The sequence below is a fragment of the Coturnix japonica genome, chromosome 1 (assembly GCF_054131305.1).
Source record: "Coturnix japonica strain WE chromosome 1, WE-NBRP24, whole genome shotgun sequence".
In the NCBI taxonomy this organism is placed as follows: Eukaryota; Metazoa; Chordata; class Aves; order Galliformes; family Phasianidae; genus Coturnix; species Coturnix japonica.
This window is the reverse complement of record NC_140663.1, coordinates 26,545,929-26,570,992: the sequence shown is the minus strand read 5'-3', so window position 1 is coordinate 26,570,992 and position 25,064 is coordinate 26,545,929. Positions and strand designations below refer to the sequence as shown.

Sequence of the window (25,064 nt, the reverse complement as noted above, 5' to 3'; positions counted from 1 at the left end):
ACACAAAAAACAGCGCCTCTGTTTCCAAAACAAGTTTTAGAGCAAAGTGTACAAAGAAGGTACGTTTCTCAAGCGCTGGCTTAGGGGAGCAGTTTGCTTGAAGCAGGGAAAGTGCAGCTCAGGCATGGCGTGGTGTAAAGGCGAGCTCATAGTCAAGCTCAGGTGTTCAGGATGCCTGTCCTGGCAGAAAACATCCTCTCTGCTTTTGGTAATCCGTATTCCACTGATGTTTCCTAAGAACTGCTGCTAGAATGAATGTAAGATATTTATCTTAATAAGCTTTTTACTGCAGAAAGTTACAGATGTTGGCGAGAGCTTTTTGCCAGTTGGGAGTCAAAATGATCCCACTGATACCGAGCTTTGTAGGCTTCGTGAATCAACAGAAGCATCTCCCTGTAGGGTTTTAAATTAACAGAACAATCATGATGTATTTTGCAGAGCCTAATCTGCCATAATTGGATTTCAGATATTTAACTGGACCAACACCCTTCCGCTCTGATACAGCTGAAACAAGGAATCTCACAGACGCTGCTTTATGGCTGCCCTGGTAAAAACAGGATGCTACTTGCACAGCTGTCTCTCCCCAGGAACTTCTTCAGTTTTGACGATCAGTTTCCATGTGTTCTGTGTTATTAGCTCAGTAGTGACTTCAGACAGAGCTTATCTCATTCGTTTTGTTAATGTCTGCTTGAGTCTCTGCTATCTCTGTATACACTACATGTGAAACAAGCAGAAGTGTCAAAGATGGCTGCTAATACTAAAGTAGGCTGCCAAACATGGTATTGGGTGCCTACTTTTCTTTCTCTTCAGTAAGCGGAGTTTTCATTTTTTCATTATCTGTTTTCCTTTTTGAGAGTTCTTTAAATCCCTTTGAATGGCCTGTTGTAATGATGCTCTAATAATGGTGCTCTGGCCAATGCAAGGAATACCAAACTCTTGTAGGATCATTTATGTTGATAATCGCTCTTTACATGTTGAAATTTATTAAAGCTCTGTTAATCTCTTTCTGCAGATCGACTGCTTGATGAACTGCAGCTGAAACATTGATCACTTCACACTTGTGCCCCTGGAGATGGAGCCCAAAGCCAACAATCTTGTCTTTGCGTGTCAGCGAAGCTCAACATCAGATGATGACTCTGGCTGTGCCCTGGAAGAATATGCCTGGGTCCCGCCGGGCCTCAGGCCAGAGCAGGTACCAGCTGTTGTTCTGTGTTTTTAAATGACTCATTAGGTCTGTCTAAAGGAGTAGTAGCAAGTCTGTTACATTCTGGTATTATAAAAACTCCAATTCATCTAAAACTCATCACCTTGTTTTGTTTCCCACTCCAAAGAGGCTGCCGTGAGGGACCTTAAAATCCTCAACACTGCATTTATATTTAAACAAGCAAACACGAAGTTGTTCCCAATCATGATTTTTCAATAAATACGTGCCACAGAGAGATGTACTGTTGAGTCTTCAAGTAGCATAGAAATGTGCTTTCTCTTTGAACTAAGTTATTAGGTCAAATAGTAACTCATGCTGTACCTGCTGGCACTGTCATATTTGGTCGGGCCATAACTGCAGTTTTCTGCTCTTCAAATTATTAGGCATTTGACAATAAGAACATGGGTATTCTGTCACCATGACAATCACAAATGCATTTAATGCTTGTTTAAATCATTGTATGCCTGCCGTTTGCTCATGTCAGGATTTCTCTTTTACCTTCTTTGCAGCCAGTGCCTGTGGGCTGGTTGGGCTGTGCCTTCCCCTCTCCCCTTCCTTCTGTATGTGTTATGTCACAGTGGCAGCAGAAACAGAAGTAGAACTACTGATGAGGAGGTTGCAGTGGGAAATGAAATTGAACCTCTAATAGCATTTATTTATCCAACACTGCAGTGCAGCTATGCACTCAGGGAGGCCCAGAGCTCAGGCAGTGTTAGGTAGGCTGAGGTGCTTCTTCACACTTGTTGAGTGTGGCAGAGCCACCCACCCTTGGGCAGCTGCCAGTCTCTTAGAGCCCACAGCGATGGAGGTGCAAAGGATGTGTCCTCTTTGCAGTGCAGACAATTCCTTGCTAATGAATAAGGTAATATCAGCAAGAAGGGCAAATGATGGGCTATTTTTAGGGAAATTCCTTTTATTGTTCGTTTAAGCGTATATAAGAATCCCAATGAATCAGACCTTAAGGCAGACAGCAAGTTAATGTCCTGTCCGAACAATTAAATACATTCCATAAAGTATCCCCATATTCCAGATAGTTTAAACTCATTAAAGATAGACTTTTTCTTCTAAGAATGACTTAAATTGAGAACAGGGTAATAAGCTGCGAAAAGGGCACAAAGTGTCTTTGTGTCTTTGTATCGCGTGATTTTATCTTTTCCTCCAACTTCTTGCAATACGCTCCATAATAAGCGGGCTTGCAGTAGACTTCTGGTGTTAACAAACCTGGTTAAATGAAAGCCAAATAACGTTTTGTGCAACCTTTCCCACATGATTTTGATTGCTTCCTGAGTCAAGTGACTGATGGCCGCTTCTTTTTCATCTGTCTTGCACAGTAACAAGCTGTTGACCTAAGCATTATTTACATCTGGATGGCAAGTCATATTTTTGCCAATAGTCGGCTCTTATTTACTGCCCCAGGCCTCGTGACAAGCTGGAAACTGCATAGGAAAAACAATAAATCTGCAGCCGTTCCACACAAATATTTTTTGCCATTGGGGCTTTGTCACAGTGTTCATTACTGTTTTCCTGTCATCGTTTTCTTCTGGAAAAAAAAAAAATAGTAAAAAAGAAGAGTGAAGATTGATAGGCGTGTACGGCTAATATTGATTTCTTTATCAAAAGCATGCAGCCCGTGCGAACCTCGAAGGTAATTTGCATCCGATTGAAATGTGGCTGGATCCAGCCTCCTCCCTGGGGAAGGATGTTTCCACCTTCTTACCAAAGGCCACATGGAAGCAATGAAAGCTGATGCTTTGGGTGAACCTGATCAGCAGGAGGCTACAAAACAGCTTTTGTCTCAGCAATGTGTAAAATGCGCAGAGCAAATTAAATTTGTTTATATAGCGACTGTTTTCTGGAAGGCTTCGTGCCCTGTGTGGTAAATTGCTGAGGGAAACTTGGAATTTCAACAGGGTTGTTGACCGGCCCTGAAGGGGCTGGGAGTAATGAGAACATTAAATGTGCATAATTTACGACACCCCCTAATTGTCACTGCAAATTGCATTCCAGAAAAGCAATTCAGCAGCTGGGTGCTAGTTTTATCAGAGGCAGGCCAGGTTTGCTGAGTTGGTTCATCTGGGTCTCGTATTTTCAGCACAGGCCCTGTCACGGGTCTAATGTAGCATAGCCTGCTTCCTTTGTAATGAGACTTGAGATAAAACAGTAGCTGAAGGGCGCTGCGTGTCTGCTGGTCTGACTTCCCATTCCTCCCGTGTAGGTACAGCTGTATTTTGCCTGCCTGCCAGAGGAGAAGGTCCCTTATGTTAACAGCCCTGGAGAGAAGCACAGGATTAAACAACTTCTCTATCAGCTGCCGCCCCATGATAATGAGGTAAACAGGGAACGTGGGGACACACGGTCAGGAGTGAGGCCTTGCTTGCCTCTTCTACGTGGAGCATTACCTGTCTGTGTATTTATTGCAAGCCTGAAACTCCTCTTGTGCTCACATCTGACCTATAAGCCAGCCTGCTGTGTACAGAGGCTGTTGTCTAACTGCGTTTCACTGGTGAGCAGATAAGAGCTGTCTGGAAGGACGCTGCCTTTTCTTGTCGGGAAGGTTGGTGTCACTGCAATAAACTGAACACAAGTTGGCTTTATAGTGTTTGCAGCCACCCACCAATTACCAGGAACCTACACATTCTTGGGATTTCATTGTAGCACACAAAAAGGATGCTTTGTGACAGTAAAGGGTTTGCATCTCAGATATGCGGTGTAATTTGGAGTACAAGTGGAAATAACAAACAAGCTGTTTGTAAGAAAAGGGGCGGGGGTGTCAACGCTTGAGATCCTGTGTACTGCAGTGCTGAGCTGTAGGTGCTTTACCATAAAAGTAAAGAAGGATGTTGTGGCTGATTGAGGCCAGTTCCATTGTTTTAGGGCAGCAGCAGTTCTTGGCTTGGCTTTTTTACAATCTTATTTCTTGCCCGGACAACTGTTTCATTAAGCACAGTTGTTTTATTTTATTTTGCAACTCAAAATTTCTCTCTGTACTGTGCTTGTATTATGACGGTAAAGAAGACAAGCTGCTGAGGTTTAGTGTTGATCGCCTCTATGCCTGTTGTATTTCTTGCATGCTATAAGCTCATTTTTTGAGATGCTCTTTTAAAAGCTCGGGATCTAAAGTGAGATTCTCCTGCCTTTTCTCTGGAAGGTGAGATACTGCCAGTCTTTAAGCGAAGAAGAAAAGAAAGAACTGCAGATGTTTAGTTCTCAGCGCAAAAAGGAGGCACTCGGACGAGGCACTATTAAACTCCTCTCGAGAGCAGTGATGCACGCAGTCTGTGAACAGGTAATACTGCTGGAGCCACAAGCCGAGCAGTGGGCTCAATAATATATAACTACAGTATCTCAGTAGTAAATGCAGTCTTATTTCGTCTGTGCCTGAACACGCACACAAAAAAGGATGTTTTTGAAATGGCACATAAATAGAATGAAGGTAGTGCTTGCTTAAGCAAAAAACCTTTGATAGTGGCAATAAACTGAGGCTTTGACGTATTTTCTACTGTTGCTGATTCACAATAAAATAGTGACAAATGGAAAAACAGGCATTTGTATCAAAATATTGTTGGGTACAAAATAAACTTCTCTTCACAGAAGTTTTGTTGACACACAGAATTTGTCCAGCACAGAACTAAGGGGTTTTTTTTTTCCTCTCCTCAGAATGTCGAAATAAAATTATTTTCTCTAAAATTTTTCTCCCTTCCAGTACTCAAAGGGAGCGTATAAACAGGAGGGGAAACAGCTGTTTACGTGGTTTGATGGTGGTAGGACAAGGGGGAATGGTTTTAAACTGAGACGGGGAGGTTTAGGTCAGATATTAGGAGGAAGTTTTTCACCCAGAGGGTGGTAATGCACTGGAACTGGTTGCCGAGGGAGGTTGTGGATGCCCCATCCCTGGAGGCATTCAAGGCCAGGCTGGATGTGGCTCTGGGCAGCCTGGTCTGGTGGCTGGCAACCCTGCACATAGCAGGGGGGCTGAAACTGGATGATCATTGTGGGCCTTTTCAACCCAAGCCATTCTATCATTCCATGAAATAAACCCTTTGTGTTGGGCATGGTGTTTTAAGTTGGTTTAAATGTCTGGGACGGGAAGTGTGTTCACTTATTGATTTTGTTCCCAGTGTGGTACAAAAATAAACGGCGGTGAAGTTGCAGTTTTTGCTTCGAGAGCTGGTCCTGGTGTATGCTGGCATCCATCATGCTTTGTATGCTTCACGTGTAATGAGCTCCTTGTTGACCTCATCTACTTCTACCAAGATGGAAAGATTCACTGTGGCAGACACCATGCTGAACTACTTAAGCCTCGATGCTCAGCCTGTGATGAGGTACAATTTACACTTTGCATTCAGTTCTCCCACCTGTTATTGTTCCGTTAACAAACTGCATCATTTGCTTGGGCAATTGCTAACAGCAGATGTGTTCCCTCAAGCTGTGAGGGCTGCGGTGCGTAGCTGTGTTTGAAAGCTGAAGTGTGTTTAATTTCTCATCAAAATGGCAGTATGACAAGCAACTGGATTGTATTTAGGAAACATGTACCTGTTTGTATTTAGAAATGAATCTTGCAGATCGAATTAAATAAAGACTCTGTAAGGATATTCAAAAAAGTCATCATAATAGCAGCTATTTCTTGAGTTACTATGATCTCATTTAATTTTTTGCTTTAAAAAGTACATTTTTCTCCTTTCTTTGCTGTCAAATAAAAGGTGAAAATGCCACATTAACTGTAGGAAATTGCTGCTTCTATCATGGCACTCAAAAGCCAGCTAACCACAAATAAACTTGATGTGCTAACTGTGCAGATAGGATATTTTGTTTGTTCTGAGTCCCGAGGTGAGTTTTTTCCCCACTTTAATGAAAGTTCATTTGTATCTCTTCAAAGATAATTTTTGCTGATGAGTGTACAGAAGCTGAAGGTCGCCATTGGCACATGAAACACTTCTGTTGCCTCGAGTGTGAAACTGTCCTGGGTGGGCAGAGATACATCATGAAGGACGGGCGCCCATTCTGCTGTAGCTGTTTTGAATCGCTTTATGCAGAGTACTGCGAGACCTGTGGGGAGCACATTGGTATGTATGTATGTCCTTTTTGGGTCTTAAACTTACAAACTTGGGGAAAGCCAATTTATGAAAAAAGAAAAAAAGCATTCCAGAGCTGTCATTTCTGCAAGTAGTTTCTGAGAGAACCCAGAGCATTGCTTTTTCTCCCTTTCTAGGTGTTGACCACGCTCAGATGACCTATGATGGACAGCACTGGCACGCTACAGAGACGTGCTTTTCTTGTGCTCAATGCAAGACCTCTTTGCTTGGCTGCCCTTTCCTTCCAAAGCAAGGGCAGATCTACTGTTCAAAAACCTGCAGCTTGGGCGAGGACGTTCATGCCTCCGATTCCTCGGATTCAGCATTTCAGTCTGCTCGATCGAGAGATTCCAGGAGGAGCATTCGCATGGGAAAAAGCAGCCGCTCAGCTGACCAGTGCCGCCAGTCTCTCCTCCTGTCACCAGCCCTCAATTATAAATTTCCTGGTCTTTCAGACAATGCTGATGATACGCTTTCTCGTAAGCTGGATGACTTAAGCCTTTCAAGGCAAGAGGCAAGCTTTGTTAATGAAGACTTCTGGAAAGGAAGAGTGGAGCAAGAAATGCCTGAAGACCCTGAAGAATGGGCTGAACATGAAGACTACATGACTCAACTTCTTCTGAAGTTCGGTGATAAAAGCCTCTTCCAGCAACCTGCTGAAGTAGAGATCAGATCAAGTGAACACTGGATTTCTGATAGCATGGTCCAGAGCAAGTTGGACTTGAAAAAAAATAACCCGAGCCTGGCAAGTAAGAAATATCAATCAGACATGTACTGGGCCCAATCACAAGATGGTTTGGGTGACTCTGCATATGGCAGCCATCCAGGCCCTGCCAGCAGCAGAAAAATCCAGGAGCTGGACATGGAACATGGGGCATCGGGATACAAACACGACCAAACGCCGTGGTACGGAGGTTCACTTGAATGTTTGTCTGATCTGAAGCAGCAAGAACAAAGTGTTCGGGATTCAATGGATTCTTTGGCTTTGTCTAATATAACAGGTAATGGCAGGGGAAACTGAATGGTTTTGATGGGGAGCTTAATCAAGTAAGGATACTGTAATATTTTGAACTAAGCTTGTATCTATGCTATTTAAAAAGCTTTCACAGCAAGAGGTACACATAAAGTAAGCAACAGCTTTTATCAAGCAGATATTCTTCCTTAAGATTTATTTATGCTATTTAAATTCTATTTACATCCTTTTCTGCTTAAATTCTCTTTTTGCTTATAATGACAACAGCATAAACAACGTTAAACAGACAACATAAACAACGTTAAGCAGCGTAAAAGCAGTCTTAAACTCTGCATGTTATATTCAAACCACTGCTTCAGGCAAATTTTGTACCTTAAGTACAGGAAGTTGCATTCTTTGCTAGTATAATTTTAAAGGTAATCTGCAAAACAGTGTAGATTTCCTGAATTGCTTGTAAAAGTATGTGGAAAATCTGAAATAGTAGTAACCTTCTTAGCCTTAGGAAATAAGGTTTATGAGATTAGCTTTCTCTGTTGACTGAAGAGCAACTGATAATCCACTTCTGTGAACCTCCTTGACAAATGTGACTGAAATTAGCCAAAAGGATAGAAGTCAGATAGTCAGGCACGTCCACGTTTTGTGTGTGTTGCCCTCCCATCCCTATTCCCCAACAAAAATTACACCAAACAAGGCAAAAACCCAGAACCTGAGAATTGGCCAAAAGAGACACACTGCTTTCCTTCTGCAGCATGAATTATTCTAGCTACTCATATAGGTCAGCGCCAGCCATGTGCTGCGTTACCCATGCAGTTCAGAAGGAAATGATGAGAGGAGCTATGTGTAGGAGTTAAGGAAGGAGGAACCACAGGTGCTGCATTTGGGGGTGTTAAAGGGTGAATGGAAACTCTTGTTCTGGAATACTGAATTTAACGATACCAGGAGCAGTTCATATTTTAAGCCTTACAAAATGGTAAGCGTGGATTTCATGAGGGCTGCTCTGAGGGTAACGTCCCCTATTTTATTATGTTGTCCCTTGATGGTGGTGGCGTTCAGCCTCAGTGGAGGTTGAAGCTTCCCACCAATATTCCATTCCATGTTGTTGCTGTGAGACAGATGGCAGCAGAGGGGCAGTGTGACTCAATGAAGTCTGACATGGAAGCGCGTGTGGAGCAAAGGGGTGTCACTGAATTCCTCCGTGCTGAAAAAAAAAGTATCGCACCCACTGACATTCATCGACACTTTACTGGGTGTTGATGGAGACCAAGCAGTGGATGTGAGCACACTGAGGTGGTGGGTGGTGCATTTCAGCAGTGGGAACAGCAACAGAAGGTCACCTCTGCTGGGGCAGATTTTTATGTGCACAGCATGCAGGCTCTTGTGGTGGTGACTGTTGAAGAACAGCATTATTGTGCTCTTCATGTCTGCTGTAGTTTCCACAGAAATCAGTAAGGGGCATTACCATCAGAGTGATCTACATAGAATAATTTGAAGTAATTCTTTTCTTAGAGGCTTAGCTTTTCACATGTAAGAGCTGCTTAAATATTTTAAATGCACTCAACTTCTTCCATTCTTGAAATCCTTGTGTTAGCTAGGTCTTAAAGAAAGTGAAACCAATACTTACTTATTCACTTTTATGTGAAGTTAGTCCTTTTGGCAATAGCTTCACAGAGCAGAATCTCAGAATGGCTGAGGCTGGCAGTGACTTCTGGGTCCATCTGCCCCAGCCCCAGCTCAGCAGGGACACCCAGAGCAGGGTGCCCAGGCCCACGTCCAGATGGCTTGTGGAGATGTCCAAGGAGACCTCACAGCCTCTGGGCAGCCTGTGCCAGTGCTCCATCTCTGTACAGCACAGAAGTGTTTCCTAGTGGTCAGAGGAAACCTCCTGTGTTTTAGCTTGTGTCCACTGTCTAACACTAATTAAGTCTGCTTTCGTGAAGTGTTTTCAACATTTCATTGTAATACCTATTTCTTTGATATGCTTCTAATAATATTCTTTCCTTCTTTTTCCACTCCCACCACAGGGGCTTCAATGGATGGAGAAAGCAAGCCACGGCCATCTCTCTATTCTTTGCAAACTTTCCAAGAACTGGAGGTAGAGGACTGTGAGAAGATGAGCAACATGGGAACTCTGAATTCTTCAATGCTCCATCGGAGCACAGAGTCCTTGAAGAGTCTGAGCTCAGAGCTGTGCCAGGAAAAAGCATTGCCAGAGGAAAAGCCAGCACATATGCCTGTACTGAGAAGATCTAAATCCCAGTCTAGACCACAGCAAGTCAAGTTTTCAGATGATGTTATCGATAACGGCAGTTACGAGAATGTTGAAGTTCGCCAGCCTCCAATGAGTGAACGGACTCGTAGGCGCGTTTATCATTTTGAAGAACGTGGGAGCCGACCTTCTCATCATCGCAGAAGAAGTAGGAAATCTCGTTCAGATAATGCACTTAATTTGGCCACAGAAAGAAGATACTCTCCAAAAGAGAGGTTTCGTTATTACTCACCTCAGGATCATGAAAAATTTATTCCAAATAAAAGCTCACGTGAGTTTCGGGCCTACATTCAAAATGCGGAGCTGTATGGCCGGTATGCCCACACCAGCTCTGATTATGCACTGAGGAATCAGGCGGTTGATAAATTTTTTGGATTATACGGTGAGGAAGATGACTCCTGGTGCTCAACTTCATCCTCATCATCGGATTCTGAAGAGGAAGGGTATTTCCTAGGACAGCCAATTCCACAGCCACGGTCACTGAGATATCCGTACTACACAGATGACCTTTCTGGTCCAACTACTGCATTATCTAGTTCTCAGTTTGGACAAAGGACAACCAAATCAAAGAAGAAGAAAAGGGGACACAAAGGGAAAAACTGCATTATTTCTTAACTTGTTTTAACAGTTTGGGAAGACCAGTCAACTTTAGCTACAGTTTGAACCACGTCTTTTTATATTAATAATCGTACTTAGGCAAGTTGCTAAGGTTCTTAATGCTTTGCCAGTTTAATTGATAACGCATTCAGAGTTTACATTGTGAGAGTAAAGTAACATTGGGAAACGTCACTATGCCAAATGATGATGTGTTCAGATTGCGCTAGGTTTACATACGGTGTTTCAGCTGTCAAAATACTGTTACTGCGTTCTCGATAAAGACTTTTTGTAGACATTATATTAAGCTCTCTATTCACCTACATTCAGTTACCCGAGAGAGAGGATTCAATGGAGATCAATAGATAAAACCATCAGTCCTGTACTGTAGCCGTACACACCCACACAGGGTGATACTCAACTTCTTCTCTCCATCAAACAGATGGCTACAGACAGTGCCCTCTCCTCACTGATAAAACTCATTCTTCCTCCTTGACGTTTCCCTACAAAAACTGGAATTATTATTATTCTTTAACTTCAGAAGGAGCTGCTTTTCCATAGATCCCCCTGTTAAGGTGTTAAAAATCAGACTGTGAGAGCTGAAATGCTTGAGGCCTCGATACACCCTAAAGCAGCAGATGGTTTACACATTTAACTTCCATGTTTTTCCTTCCAGTTTTTGTTGTTTTTTAAAATGACTACATCCTGTGTAAAGCTTTTTTGGTGCCTGTTGAAAGGAAGAGATTAATTCAGCTGTTGGAATTGGACTTGACTACCAGAGAGCAATGACGGCTTTTATGTCATTTCCTCCGCAACAAAGCACTGAAAGAGAAAGGTACAAATGGTGGAATCCTTTGCTCAGGCACGTAACCCCATTTAAGTCAATGAATCTACTTACATAACAAACAGTTTCATAAGGGCTTAAAGGATTGGGCTCCAAAATTGTGTCTTTTCAGATGCATTATCCAGGTTTTAAAATGTATTAGTTACGATTCTGAATCCAAAAAATTGCTATTTATAACGTAGTATTTCATAGGCTTAAATGTATTCATAATTTAACAGTGCAAATACTGATGTACATATTGTACAGTTAAGATTTTTAAAAGCTGAATATTTTTATATCCCTGAATTTGAAGAAGTTTGTTACGATATCAAAGTAGATTTGTTAGGGGTTTAACAGCAGCATTATGGACGAAATAGTGCTTGTATTTTAGTCAGGGAGTTTAAAAATATTGAAAAATGTTTAGTGCAAAACAGCTTAATTTTGACTAGTAGGTATTAAAAGCTCTGTATGCATGGTGGGGCTCTGTAAATACTGTCCGAACTATGGCCCTCTTAATCTTGCAAGTGTTATTTATGGGTCAAGCAAAATGTAAACTATATAAATGTAAAAACCACACAAGCCTGGAATATATCCATACAACAAATACACAACTCCTGTGGATGTGGATTTTCTTCTTGTTCCCCTCTTTTCTCTAAAATCATCTCCATCTTTGCTTACATCAGGGGAGAGAGATGCAGGGTTGTCCTAGAAGACAAGCTGGTCAAGTAGTTGCCTCAAACTCACCTTCAAGTTAAAGCATTGACAGAAGCTTATTTTAAGTAAAGAGCAGGATTCTGTTACTTAATACTGATGTCTGACCACCAGAACACATGAATGAAGAAACAGGTGCTTCTTGCATAAACAAAACTGGCACATTGAACTGAGGCATTTTTAAGGATATAAAAAGTTTGGGAATGAAAGCAGCTAGACATTAAGGATGGAATGGACACATGCATTGCGCACACCCAACAAACTGAAGTTATTGTTGCAGCCAAGTCAAAACAGCTGTTAGTTGCTTGTATTTTTCAGGGTAAAATAAACAGATCCTTTATTCCCAGAGGTGGTGTTCACCATATAAAAGTCCCTTTCTAGTACAAACAAGTCTTGCGTATGCGAAAGATGATCAAAGTAATATCATGCTACAGCATAGGGGCCCATGGGCGGCTTGCAGGATGCCTCCAGCTGGCAGGCTGCCCCAGTGGCTTAGGCAGCATTTGCTTTTCTGGCAGCTAAATGGCTGTTGTGCTTAAGGACATTACAACAACCAGCCTGCTGAGGACTTCCAGGATTTGAGGAGCGATACTGACTTGTTAGTGCATTCCCCCAGATACTCAAATAGGGATTGGGATTTTCCATTCTTAACTGCATTTGCAAATACAGGTCGTCAGAATCCTCTGGAACAACAAGCCCTCTTGCTGCTACCGGGCCCATTTTAGAGTAAGTACTTCACACAGATACATCCCAGCAGCACCTGTTCTAAACTGTCTTACACCATCTTCACAAATGCAGCACATAGAGAGTCTCCCAAAGCACAAAGCCTTATGGAGTATCAGATGATAAACGTGATAAAAATTTTCCATTCATTGCATGTGATCATTTCCTTCTTTTTCAACAACACAACTATTCAGCACAGATATCTAGTGTCATTTCTAAGCTGGTTTCAGAGAGTTCAATTCCATAGCACCTCCCTCTAAACCTCCAGATAAATGAATTGAAAGATGACTTCTCTTCCCCATAGTGCTATTAAAACAAAACAACAAACCAAAGGAAAAAAGCAGCCATTTTTTCCAGCCCAAGGTGAGAGCTGTCATCTCTTCCCTGGAGACATTGCTCGGTGAAGGTACAGCTGCACAGCATGGTGCCCAGGGAAGCAGTGCTCTGGCTGAGCAGCTTCCTCAGGGCTAGGTTAGGTACCTCAGCTTTGAGGCACATTGCTCTCCCTTACCTAGAATCATAGAATCACTCAGGTTGGAAAAGACCTTAAAGATCATCGAGTCCAACCACAACCCAACCATGCTACCCTAACTAACAGCCCTCCACTAAATCATGTCCCTGAGCACCACATCCAAGTGGTTTTTAAACACATCCAGGGATGGTGACTCAACCACCTCCCTGTGGAGCCTATTGCAGTGCTTAACAACCCTTTCTGTAAAGAAGCGTCTCCTGATATCCAACCTAAACTTACCCCAGCACAACTTGAGGCCATTTCCCCTCGTCCTGTCACCTGTGTTAGGCTGCAGGGCTACAAGCAACTAAGACTGTTTAAAACATTTAAAAAGTTGTGCTTTGCTGAGGAATGGATCACTGAGGGAGAATCCCATCATGGGAAGAATAACAGGTACCTGTAACCACACTTAACAGAACAGGCAGGTTTTTGTACTACTATCCAATTTTGTAATACTATCCATCTTAATTCTTCCATCTTAATATGAAGGAAACTATACGGGCTATAATGTGCAATACCTGCACTCAACACACGTACAGAATGTACAGCTCTGGTTTCACATTATTGGAAGAAGTACCATATTGTGAGTGGAGCTGATGACTTCACGATAGTGAGAAACATTTGGGCCACACATTATCCTCACCCTCCCGAAAGAGGAAATCCTGCACAGAAACACAGTCACAAGGAAGCAGATCCTCTGATAAGCTGTATTGGCTCCTTTTATATCTGTAGTGGTTGTATTGCTGACTTTCACCCTAACTGCCCTGCTTGTTGCTCAAGGCTGCCAGCTCACCCCCACTGAGAAGACAGACCCATTCACATTCACTGCAGCCTCAGCAGCTAATGCTGAATTTCCACACTAGTTTCCTTCCTCTTCCCCTTTCATTCTTTGAAAGGCATGTGCACATTAATAAGTCCTAGAAGTACACTGTGTTTGCAAGAGCTCCTAAAAGGACAAAGAACAATTCCTCGCGCACAGCATCTGGTTCCTTCTGTCAATGCTTTTTCCGCGCCTTTCAAGCAGCCCCTTGAGGCTCTACATGAGACCAAGGACAACTTCTTACACCGATACAAAGTAAATTCCTTGTTCCTACAGGAAGCAGGAGTAAGGAAATGCATTTCTTGCTCAGGCTGAGCGGCATAACATTGTACTGACATCGGCATCAAGCATACATCACAAATGGTTACTCGTGAACATTCAGCATCACGACAAGAATTAAGCAGGGAAAAAAACAGCTGCCAATCGCTTCCATAGAAACAGCATTTATTAAAAAAATAAAAATAAAATCAAGTGTCTCCTTAGATTATCAGTAAGAATAAATCAATTTAAAAAAAAAAAAAACAACAGAAGAAAGCTAAGGACAGCCGTGTTGATGACCTACTGGCAAAAACTAACTGCAAAAACGCAACAGTGTTGTAAGCTCTATAGAAAAGCACTTGAAAAATCAGACACTTTTAGAAGCCTGATTAAATTTCCACTAAGAGAACAAAAGAGACTCCCAACACAACATACAGTAACAATGGACAAAAAATAAATTAAGCACAAATTGTCTGGTTCTTTTCTTTAGTGTTTCTAACCCAAAGCAGAAGCTCAGATCTACCACCTGAAGGCTATCTGGTCCATTGTGAGCCCCGTTTGCTATGCTTCTGTCTCAGAGAACGTTGCCTGTGGTCGCAGGACAAGTCAGGCTGTTGCCAAAAGGGCTGGGTCAGGTCTGGCTGCTGTGCCACCACAAGTCACCTTTCTTCCCCCTCTCTGACCCCAGTAGGATCGGTGAACTTTTCCCACTCACCTGACATTAAAACTAATCTGAGAAGCTGCTTAATAAGGGGCTGAATCCATCGACCTTTTCATTTAATACTCTGCGTATGAGAAACGATGAGCTTTAGTTGTTAGCCCTCATACAGAATTTCAAGTTTCTAAATACACCTGTAGAAAACAATCATGTTTACTTTTTCTTGATTGTGACTCAATTTCTCCTTTTTCCTAAATCATTTAAGAAAAACAATATTACCATATATGTACACATACCAATAGTCAGGATAACCCTACACTGCCAATGATTCCTAAGTTACATCTCATCTCTGCAATGCAATGGCACAGCTCTGGCAGTCTCTTGCCTCTACTCAACCATTTTTCCCAGCTACAAGTCACTATCTACAAGTCAAAACTGGCTCCAGACGCTACACTACTACAGAATCATTTAGGTTTGAAATAACACATGTGGGGCCTACTTAGGGTTTAGCTTCACATTATAACTGATCTCAAGCAATCTGGAGTCACTAAATAGAGGGATGGCCCAGACCTCATCTTGGCACCCCAAATTCCTGTGCCTTCTTGATTTCTGAAGATTAACACAGCCTCCTAATTGTTAAAAACTAATTCATGAAAATTAGTGAGGCTTAAGGGAGAACAGGGGAAGAGGATGAAAGCAGAGACCTTTCCTCAGTGTCTGCCTGTGGTTACATTCTGTAAGTTCAAAAATGCGTATGTATAAAAATAATTAAAAAAGCAAACAGTTGCAAACAGTTAACAAAAACTGGAATTAATTCTACATAATACTGCTTACTAGTAATGACTTAGAGTGTGGAAAACACCAACATATAAAAAGTATTTGCAGAATTAAAGTAGGTTCTAACATTAAGCAGGCAAAGTTCCTCTGGCAAAGACTAGACATAAGCCCTGGTGTAATTTTACAGAATCAATCTGAAATTCAAAATTAATCTATAATAAATAAATTAAATCATAGTTGCGAGCAACTTTACAAGTCTTCCTTTCCTACAGTATATATCGACATAGGACATTTCTGCATAAGCTGAGGAAGGAAGAATGTTCTTATTTTAATACAAAAGCACGGTGTTTCTGGTTATGCTTACAAACATCCAAACACAAGTGCACAGACATCAGACTGAATGTGTTTTGCCAGGTAACTGTGTAAAGGTTTCAAAAATAACTTGTCACTTTACAGAATTTTTGAAGAAAAAACATCTTGTTCAAAGGAATATACGTCAGCAAGTACAGGTAGAAAGAATACAACCATGGAGACCACAGCGAACAAGGTATGGCCATCTGAGCTACCAGGTAGCACAGGCCTTGGGTTCGAATCTTCAACACAACCTCCCCTTTCCCCACAAGAATCAGACGTAGGCATTACAGTGCACATACTGTGTATAAAGTTCTAAAACTGTATTTTTGTCTTAGTATGAGCCATCTTTGAAGGATTCTGATATATCTTGGTTGGCAGCATCGTACTGAGCAATGAAATTTTTGAGTTCTTCAATGCATCGCTCACCTATTTCATGCAAATTCTGCCTCAGAGCAAACTGAATGGACTTCTCTAATGATGGGTCTTTATCAATCAGCATCTTCACCACCATGCCAAAGGTTTCACAGTCTTGTCTGTATACCTAGAAACAACACATTTTAGAAAACAGTTAAATATAAGACTGTCTACATTAGCACACCAACAAGCCTCTAAGTTAGGAGTTACTGCAGAGCCAAAACCAAAGAGCAGTGAGCTTAACGAGTTTCAGTTGTAAGAAATACTTACCTTCTCCTCTCCTCTCCTCTGACTGACTTTAATACAAATATACCTGGTACAGGACTAATCAAACACAAGAAATAACTCTTACTCAAAAAAAATGCCAAAAAAGAGAACAAGATTCTCTTGCAACACTACTTAGTAAGCAATGGCAGAATAAAATGCAAATGCTAAATCAGATTTTTGTAAAACAATCTGTAAAATGAATACAACTGTTACATAGATTGAACCAACAATCTCCATCTTTACACAACACTAACTCAGTTTTAAATCTTTCATAGTGCTTTAAATACAAGTCAAATTCAAATATTGTCACCAAATTATGTTTATTTATTGGATCTCCATGTCTCATAGAAGACCATGACAAGCGTAACTTGTAAGTAGTTTGACTGTGTGTGTGATTCATCCATTAAAAGATAAAAGAAATCTTGGCAGTAGTCCTTCACCCTTTTTCAGGTTCCAAATGAGGTTGCTGATCTAAACACCACCAAAAGAGGAAGATATCATAGTATCATAGTATCATAGTCTCGTGCGGGTTGGAAGGGACCTTAGAGATCATCGAGTCCAGCCCCCGGGATTCGAGCCTCTGTGTAGCAGAGCGGCACTTCTACCACTTGCGCCACAGGGGGGATTCGAACTCCGGGTCCCAGTGTTGCAAGGCGGCGTCCTTAACCACTGCACCACTGGGGCACACACATTAAAATCTTATTAAAATCTTATTATTAAAATCTTCCAATAACTAGAAATTGTTCATTTTCACACAATCCTATTTTCTCTGACAAATTTCCTTCCAGAAAACACAGTGAATTTTTGAAGAAAGGTAAATCAGTTGTGTATCTCCACATTTTGCAGAAGGAATAAATATTTCTCAGCATATTTTTCAATACTGCGCTATAACTTGGCTTTTGTAAAGTTAATAGATAATAATCTTGTGCGGGTTGGAAGGGATCTTAGAGATCATCAAGTCCAACCCCTGGGATTCGAGCCTCCTGTGTAGCAGAGCGGCACTTCTACCACTTGCGCCACAGGGGATTCGAACCCGGAGTTCTGTTATGTGAGCTTTTCCTCCCACGTTAGTATGTATTTTGCCTGCTGAAGGAAGCCTGCTTTGGAGGGGGTTGAACTTGATGATCTCTAGAGGTCCCTTCCAGCACCTACAATTCTGTGGTTCTGTGATATTTTGGGCACAGATGATGCTACTGTATATAAAGGATTCTCTGTGTTACAAGACAAAAAGGGGGGAGGAAAAAAGAAAAAGAGGGAGAGAACAAAAACTTGAACCAAACAGAACCATCCCACCAGTGCTACGCTACATTTTTCTATTTATCATTGTCAGAAACATAATGATTTAACACAATATTCTTATTAAAGACTTGTCACACGTTTGACAGTATATTCTATGATGCTGTAGCCTTAAAACCAGATCCATTTTTCAAACAGTGGTTAGGAAATGAAAGAAAATCTTTTGAGAGGAACTCATTTTCAGGAGAGATTACGAAGTCAAAAACAACAGCGCAGTCCAAAACAGATTGGTGCAAAACAGCTCAAATGTGGAAACAGCACACACGTGGCATTTTTTCAAAGACTGGGTTTGTTTCCTGCTTTATGTGTCCAGTTGTCTGGTAGCAAAATATCAGTAAGAAACAGAAATTCTCACAGAGCTCATTTTCCAGAGCAAGTGTGGTAGGGTACTTGCAAAGAGAAATTCAAAACAGAGCAAATGTTAGCTCCTTTTTTCCTGCCTCTTTCCAAGGCGAAAGCTCAGGAAGAACTGCTGTTTGATTAGCTGCGTGACAGACAGATGGTATTTCATTGTGGAAAACACATGCCTTTCAAGTGCTTGCATCAGGCTTCCTATCGCCTTCACAGAACGATTCTGCAAGTTCTTTTTAACCCCAGAGCCATTATGTTCAAGGAGAAATGGTTCAAAAGGTTGATGAGATTTTTTTTTTCTTTCTGCACGTCTACTTATCCTGTTTTATCACCTCTCAAGTGTGCAGACCAAGGACGTGTGTATAATCTTCCACAGGTAAACTGCCTCGATAACCAACAGCTTTCACAGCCCGCAGAGCAACACTGACACCTGTGAGATCTCAGCACGAATGGAGAACACAGGCACAGTGCCCCATCTCTTATGCTGTACGGTACCCCAGAGTGCTCTCCACTCCTCGGTGGCTTTCAAAGGAGTGGCACATGGCACTCTCTGCTATTTGTCTCCTGCATCCCCAAGAAATAGCCCAGATGAAACATTTTGAACCTCAGCATGTAAAGATTTGCTCAGGCTGTGCACAGTTTTCTTCTAAAGACTTGCAAAAGAAGCCTGGAAGGAGAATCAAGTGGGCTGCCATTGACGTTGAGTCTGGAGTCAGAGAAGACATTTTGCTGACACAACGATGTGGAAACAAACGCCTTCGTACAAGAGATGAATGTTTTCAGCAACATTTCTCTTCTGTGACAAAAGACTTTAAAAAATGCAATACCTGACATAGAGGAAGAAGGCAGAAGGTGGGGCAGGAAGGCATTTCAGGGAACAGAAAACAAAGGAAACAGCTCAGCTCCTGTAACAACAATTGAGTAATTTTCCCTCAACGAGCTTTCTAGCCTTGTTGCTAATTCTGATGCTCCCAATGCAATCTGCCTCCTCCTCAACTGTGCTAATAAGCCTATTTATATAGCTGCAACAAAAATTGCATCACTGAAATGATCCCTTTTAAAATTACTTCCCTCCAATTAACGTGATTCAGTGATTCAATTCTAAAACCAGATGCATCAGCACGAGTGAAGGAACTGTGAACCACAGTTGTGATGGAGAAATAACTTCATAAACCAGACTGTATCTGAAACCGGTGCATGAAAAACGGTCAGAGAGAAGTCACCGTGCTTTGAAGAAAGGAACTGAGACTGTCCTTGACAAGAATAGCAATTACAGGAGAATAGGAACTACAGCTTAATGGTCCAATGAACTATTTTTAAGAACTGCAAAAGCATTCAAAGCTGCTGAAAATGAAGATGGTGGCCATGCATAATAATATCCATCTTCTCTACAGAAGAAGAGAAGGTTAGTACTGGGAAAAAAGCAGAAAGATGTTGTTTGAGAAAAAAGAACTGCAGAACATGCTCCTAAAAAAGCTCCGTTAGAGAATACTGGAAGAACTCACAACCCAACAAGGTTTCAAAACATCCCCATCTTTAAAATTCCAGCTGATACTGATTTTGAGTTCAAACCATGGAACGTCTGTCTGGAGCTGAAACCTAAAAATGATTCCACGTGTGGGGAAAGAACAAATAGTGCTTTTATACTGGAGTGATACCAACAACACGACCATTCTGCCTGATATATGTGTCAGGTAATCCTGAAAACAGCTGAAGCCATACGATGATCACTTACCAAGGCCATAGTGTACTTTTACACTCTGAACTAAGCTATAGCACCAGCATAATGGAAAGAACATGTATCACTGCAGCAAGCAGATGAAGGAGGAGCAGAAACAGGTGTTCTATTCCTAAATATCTGTTTTTTATATATGTATGTCATATACATATCTGCACACTCTCTAGGCAAGATTTACCAAAGAAGCAAAAGCTGCGTTCAAATTATCTCTGTAAAACTTTCCAAGGTCAGCAGAACCTAACATCCACAAGCTCAGAGAATCACAAAGATGCTTACTTTATATTACTCACACAATATTTTTAACTTCTTTTCACTCCTAAACTGAAAATAGCCTAGAAGCTCTGGCTGAGATCAGCCCTCTGCTGTGCTAGTCTGTATAAGTACTTTGGCTTTACCAAAATGCAAATCTCAAAGTGCACTGCACCTACAGCCTGTTAGTGAATGCTCTTCCTATATTTGAGAAATCTAAACCCAAAGCTGCACCACTAGAACTGTTTAAGTATATCTAAGGGCCTGAGCAGATGTTGCCTTCCAGATCCAGCTAGAGCAATAAGGATGTTAGCCCCCATGTACCCTTCCTGTCCACCAACGGAAGGCAACCAAGCCCTACAACTCTCCTGAGTTAACCTCAAAGCACCATCAAAAGTGACTTAAATAACAACTGTTGATATTGATGTGAAAAAGATGAAGGATACTGCAGATTCTCTTCTTCCACTTCAGCAACATTAGCCTCTGAGGGTGGAGAGGTGAAAGGAACCACCTGGAGAATACTCATTTATTATACTCTGACATCCCTTCTACAATGATTATCTAATGTCAGTTTTGACTAAAATCAGATGATGCTTATGGAATGGCTCAGCTGATGTAATAGCACCAGCTCACACCATCCTCTAAACACCATCACCCAAACTTGGTTGTAACTTCAAATTCTGGGTGTGGGTGAAATTACACCTAGCTAGGGAACGCCCTGATGTCATGCTTGCTACTCACTGACAGACTGCACCATTTCCTTCCCATACCTTGCACAGTATGGTGTACTTCTCCAAAACTGTCTGGAGCTGCCCATGCCTTTTGCACAACAGAGCAGCTGGACAACATAAACTAACAGGTAACAAGAACAGAAATCAGAATATAAGATTTTCCCCCCTTGCAGAAGACCACAATTTGCAGAGAGTCAGATACTTTGACTACTTAAACTTGAAGTCTTGCATACCTGGCCAAAAAGCTTTATCTCAACAGTACAAGTAGATACAGTAACTATAAGGGCTGTGGTCAGGAAAACCAGGAAGATAATTGTGGATAATAAGATAATAAGTGGAGATAATTCACAAACTTTATTTCAGCCTATGGCAGTTTTCCCACCTTAGCTCTACATTCTGACCCTCAAAGCTCAGTTCAGCATAGGTAAAGGTGAGTTAGGGCTGTGGCTCAGAAACCATGTTAAACAGCCTGCAACCCTTAGATACTAACTCACCCTTGAGAAGATCCAACATGCTCAGCACTCACAATCTAGTGCCTGTGATTCATGCAAGTAATCATTTCATATATTATCTTTCAGAAGACAGAAACTGCTCCGTTACTAAGGGCACAATTCCCACAAGTATCAAATGCCCCATGCAAGGAGAGAAGCAACACGCTCGCTGATAGTTATTTGATTTCTGACAAAGGCAGTGCTTGAACTTGCAGAGCACAGGGTTGAAAGCCATACCACATCCCCTCCAGATATCCCATTAATGAAAGAGCAAACTGCCTGAAATCTCTCTCGCTTCAACGAAGCCCCAGGGCTCCTCTGCAGCAGACGGAGGTAACAGCTTTCATTCCCCAGCTGAGCCACGATAGCTAGGTTGGTATAGCCCTCTGGTGGTATCAGCCAGCTTTTTATTTCCCCTCCTCAGCAGACCTAAAATAAACCCGACAAAGCACTCCTCTGTTAACACAGCCACACCTCTGCCAGGTTTTCCCAGCATGAGCAGACTGTCTGCGAGCTACACGAAAAGATTTTGTAATGAGGACCCAGCTCTGAGCTGATTGCAAATGCAATAACGTTTTACACTGTAATTGTGCATGTAAGTACTAGCAAATTGGGAAGTTGGTGAACACTGAGTGGCTTCAGTATCGCTGGTAACAAAGAATTTTCCTTGCCACAAACTTCTTTTGAAAGGAATTATTACCTCTCCCCGAATGACTCTTTTTTAATTTACACGCTACATTAGATTTTTCTCAGCCATGCAAATTAGACTAAAATCCACTCTCCTCAAGAACAATAAGCTAACGCTCTGCTGAAAGAATACAGAGATATTTCCATCCTTGGAGTGGCAATGTAATTGTACTGCTATGTTTATGAGTACAACGTATAAACTTACTGTTCCGCAGTGCAAAGAGTGCTCAGAACTGTCATTAAACCATTGCAAACAATTCTCGTGATCAAGACATTTAAAATTGGTTTTCATGCAAGATGAACTATTTTATGTGGTTACAAAAAGCTAAATTAATGTACAATAAATTTAATATTTAGCTACAATGTAGAGATATAATTGTTAATTATAACATAACAAGTCTATTCTACTCCTTTCTTTAATATGCACTAACAATTTTGCCTTGAATCCATGTAGTAAGTTTTGCACCCATTAATCAATGTGCTGTTTAAAGGCCGATTAGATATTCATTGAAATGCAAATTGAGGGAACCAAGTTATTTAATGTACTATATAATAATGAACGATTTCATGTTAATTTGCTACTTACTGGAGATATGGAAAACATTTGGGTTATTTGCACTTAAATGCGATTCTGCCTCTCTTCCCATTGAACATTTCTATTGTTTTCTTTAATAGATTTAATCGGCTTTCAGAAATGTTAAAACATATTTTGGCATTTAAATACCTGATTGAAAAGTCTGCTGGAAGTCCCTCATGTGGGATAAATGCTGACAAAGCCATCACTTTAGAAGCCTGAATTCTGATTCTGACTTTGCTTTCACCAAAACCACACAATCAAGGCTTCCTGCTCCACTTTAAAGTAAATCTCTACCGCAAAGAGATAAAAAATCACCTATAAAACTGTGTGTTGTGTGTGTCTACAGCAACAATCTGCCTGCTGAGCTTACACACATTTTTAGCCCAAAAGCCCTGAACAGATGGTTTGGGCCCTGAGATTCAGCTCCGGTCTTCTCCATTTACTGGTAAGAAAACACGCAGACCGGATGGTCAACTTCACTGTCACCACTGCTCCCAGTTTAAGCTCAAGACATCATCTGGACACTCCTTTGCTTCAAAGCAAGCCCTGGTGGCACCTCTGCAATGACAGTGAAGCTACAAGGTTTGCACAGGGTGGAGCTTACTATAAGAGAGGCATATGACTGGCTCCAGCAGGCAGCAGCTGAAGGAGCATCTTCACCATGATCCCATCTGCAGCACTCACTCCTTCTTCCTGCAGCTTCGTGCAGGATTCTGCCTCTGAGCAACAGAGCTCCTAATTATGACCACTACAGAGGACAGCCATAACTCCTCAACTTTTTTCTTTTTCCTTTCACTATCCAAACCTGTAAAAAACTAAATCACTGTCTTGTGCATGTACTCAGTGCTTATGAAATGATTTACAGGCAGAATATACCATTTTTGTGTGACACATAAATAGAGCCAAAGCATGAAAAGCAAATAAAAGACAAGTCCTCACCAAGTGTTTGCAGCTAGAGGTACAGCAAGGACAAATCTGTAGATCAGGGCTATATAGGTCTGCACAACCCTTACAAAAGCTAACTGTTTTGAGATCATTTAGAAACCAGTTCATATGAACTATGGAACTGTCTCAACTCTCTTTTAAGTAGAAGAGAACAGAGAAAGTGTATCATCACATATGTTATATCCAGCGCACTGTAAGATTAAATTTAAACTGCCATGACTTGTATTTCTCAGCCATAAAATTAGTATCTGGAAAGGTTCAGCAACAGAAGTTTAGTTATGAAAGCTTACACTTTTTGAGTACTTCTCCATTGCTCTGAAATCATTACAGATTAGTTCAATAAGAAGCAAAAAGCTTACTTAAAATATATTGCTGAGAAATCCATATACCTACTTTAATAATTTTTAATGCTACAGTGGAGGATTTTAAGTGAATGTTTAAACGAATAAGAATTGATATATAACAAGAAGTGTGCACAGCAATACACTTCATTTAGTGCTACATTTTGGCAATAGCGAGTGCATTATTACTTCTTCCAGAAATGCCTTGGTCAGCCAGGCAAAAGCAGCTCCCATGTGGGAGGGCAAGGACTATTATGTTACATGGTTTTACTGGAGATAATTCTTTACTAAACCAATCAGACCACATAATAACAGCATTCTAACACCAACTACAGGCCCTTGGAGACCAGTTTGTGTGTGGCCTAGATTTCATTGGCTTCTTTACAACAGATGTGTTGGACGAGGGTAGTGTTACTTCATATACTAACTTGTGTGTTCCGTTGGCAAAAACAGCAGTATTAAAGTTCTACCTCTCACATACTCTCCTCAGAAACCGTGTGCGTTCTGCAAGCAGATTATAAATCCAAATTCAAATAGACCACAGAAACTACAATTCATCACTGTCTATACTACTCCAGATGTACCGATTATCTCTTACAGACCTATCAATGATACCTTTCCAGCTCACATTTAAGAATACCCAGATACATGTTTAAGAACCATCAGCAACAAAAAACTGTGCAAGCCCAAAAAGTCTCTCAGAGTATCAATTTATGTTGCTATTAATTTTCTTTTGTTCTATAATGATCTAAAAGGCTAGAAATTGCACCTTCATAGGACCATAAACTAAACGAAATCCAAAGGCTCTTCTCACTGCTGGATGTTAAAAGAAAAACAAAAAGAGAAATCACATGACTTAAAATGCCTGAGTTTGGGATTAAGCAGGAAATAATCAGCTTTATGCCAAAGGAAGGACCTCGCCCTACAACTTTTTATTTATAAAACATGGAATTGATGGAAGCTATTTCCTAAATTTGTTTCATGGTAAACCTATTGCTGTATCCAAAACAGGAAGGGTGAAGTTTATCTGCAGAAGATTGTTTGTCTGCGTTAATTCTCTCATTCCAGTTTCTTTAATAGCTTTCAGTTACATCCACTGACCATAAAAGAAAGCAATATTAATTTAAGCTTCATCAGGATGGGCTGCATATTATTGGCAATAATGACATGAGAAACCACTCATCATAAAAGCAACCATCATTTTTATAGAGAAAGTACAGAAGTTTGAAATCC

At 41.2% G+C, this 25,064-nt stretch overlaps 2 protein-coding genes across 12 annotated transcripts in view; one reads left to right on the top strand and one right to left on the bottom strand.

The window, feature by feature from the left end:
* PRICKLE1 (prickle planar cell polarity protein 1) overlaps window positions 1-11,559 on the top strand; it is a 56,657-nt gene extending 45,098 nt beyond the window's left edge. For all 5 annotated transcript variants that reach the window (XM_015854670.3, XM_015854686.3, XM_085536247.1 and 2 more), the window contains exons 2-8: window positions 1,013-1,192; window positions 3,420-3,533; window positions 4,353-4,490; window positions 5,323-5,526; window positions 6,081-6,267; window positions 6,414-7,277; window positions 9,271-11,559. In XM_015854670.3, the coding sequence (XP_015710156.2) occupies window positions 1,073-1,192; window positions 3,420-3,533; window positions 4,353-4,490; window positions 5,323-5,526; window positions 6,081-6,267; window positions 6,414-7,277; window positions 9,271-10,130 (2,487 nt within the window). In that variant the 5' untranslated portion in view covers window positions 1,013-1,072 and the 3' untranslated portion in view covers window positions 10,131-11,559. The remainder of the gene's footprint in view (window positions 1-1,012; window positions 1,193-3,419; window positions 3,534-4,352; window positions 4,491-5,322; window positions 5,527-6,080; window positions 6,268-6,413; window positions 7,278-9,270) is intronic.
* Window positions 11,560-14,124: 2,565 nt separating this feature from the next.
* Window positions 14,125-25,064, bottom strand: part of PPHLN1 (periphilin 1) — a 68,861-nt gene continuing 57,921 nt past the window's right edge. For all 7 annotated transcript variants that reach the window (XM_015854625.2, XM_015854634.2, XM_015854643.2 and 4 more), the window contains exon 10: window positions 14,125-16,285. In XM_015854625.2, the coding sequence (XP_015710111.2) occupies window positions 16,076-16,285 (210 nt within the window). In that variant the 3' untranslated portion in view covers window positions 14,125-16,075. The remainder of the gene's footprint in view (window positions 16,286-25,064) is intronic.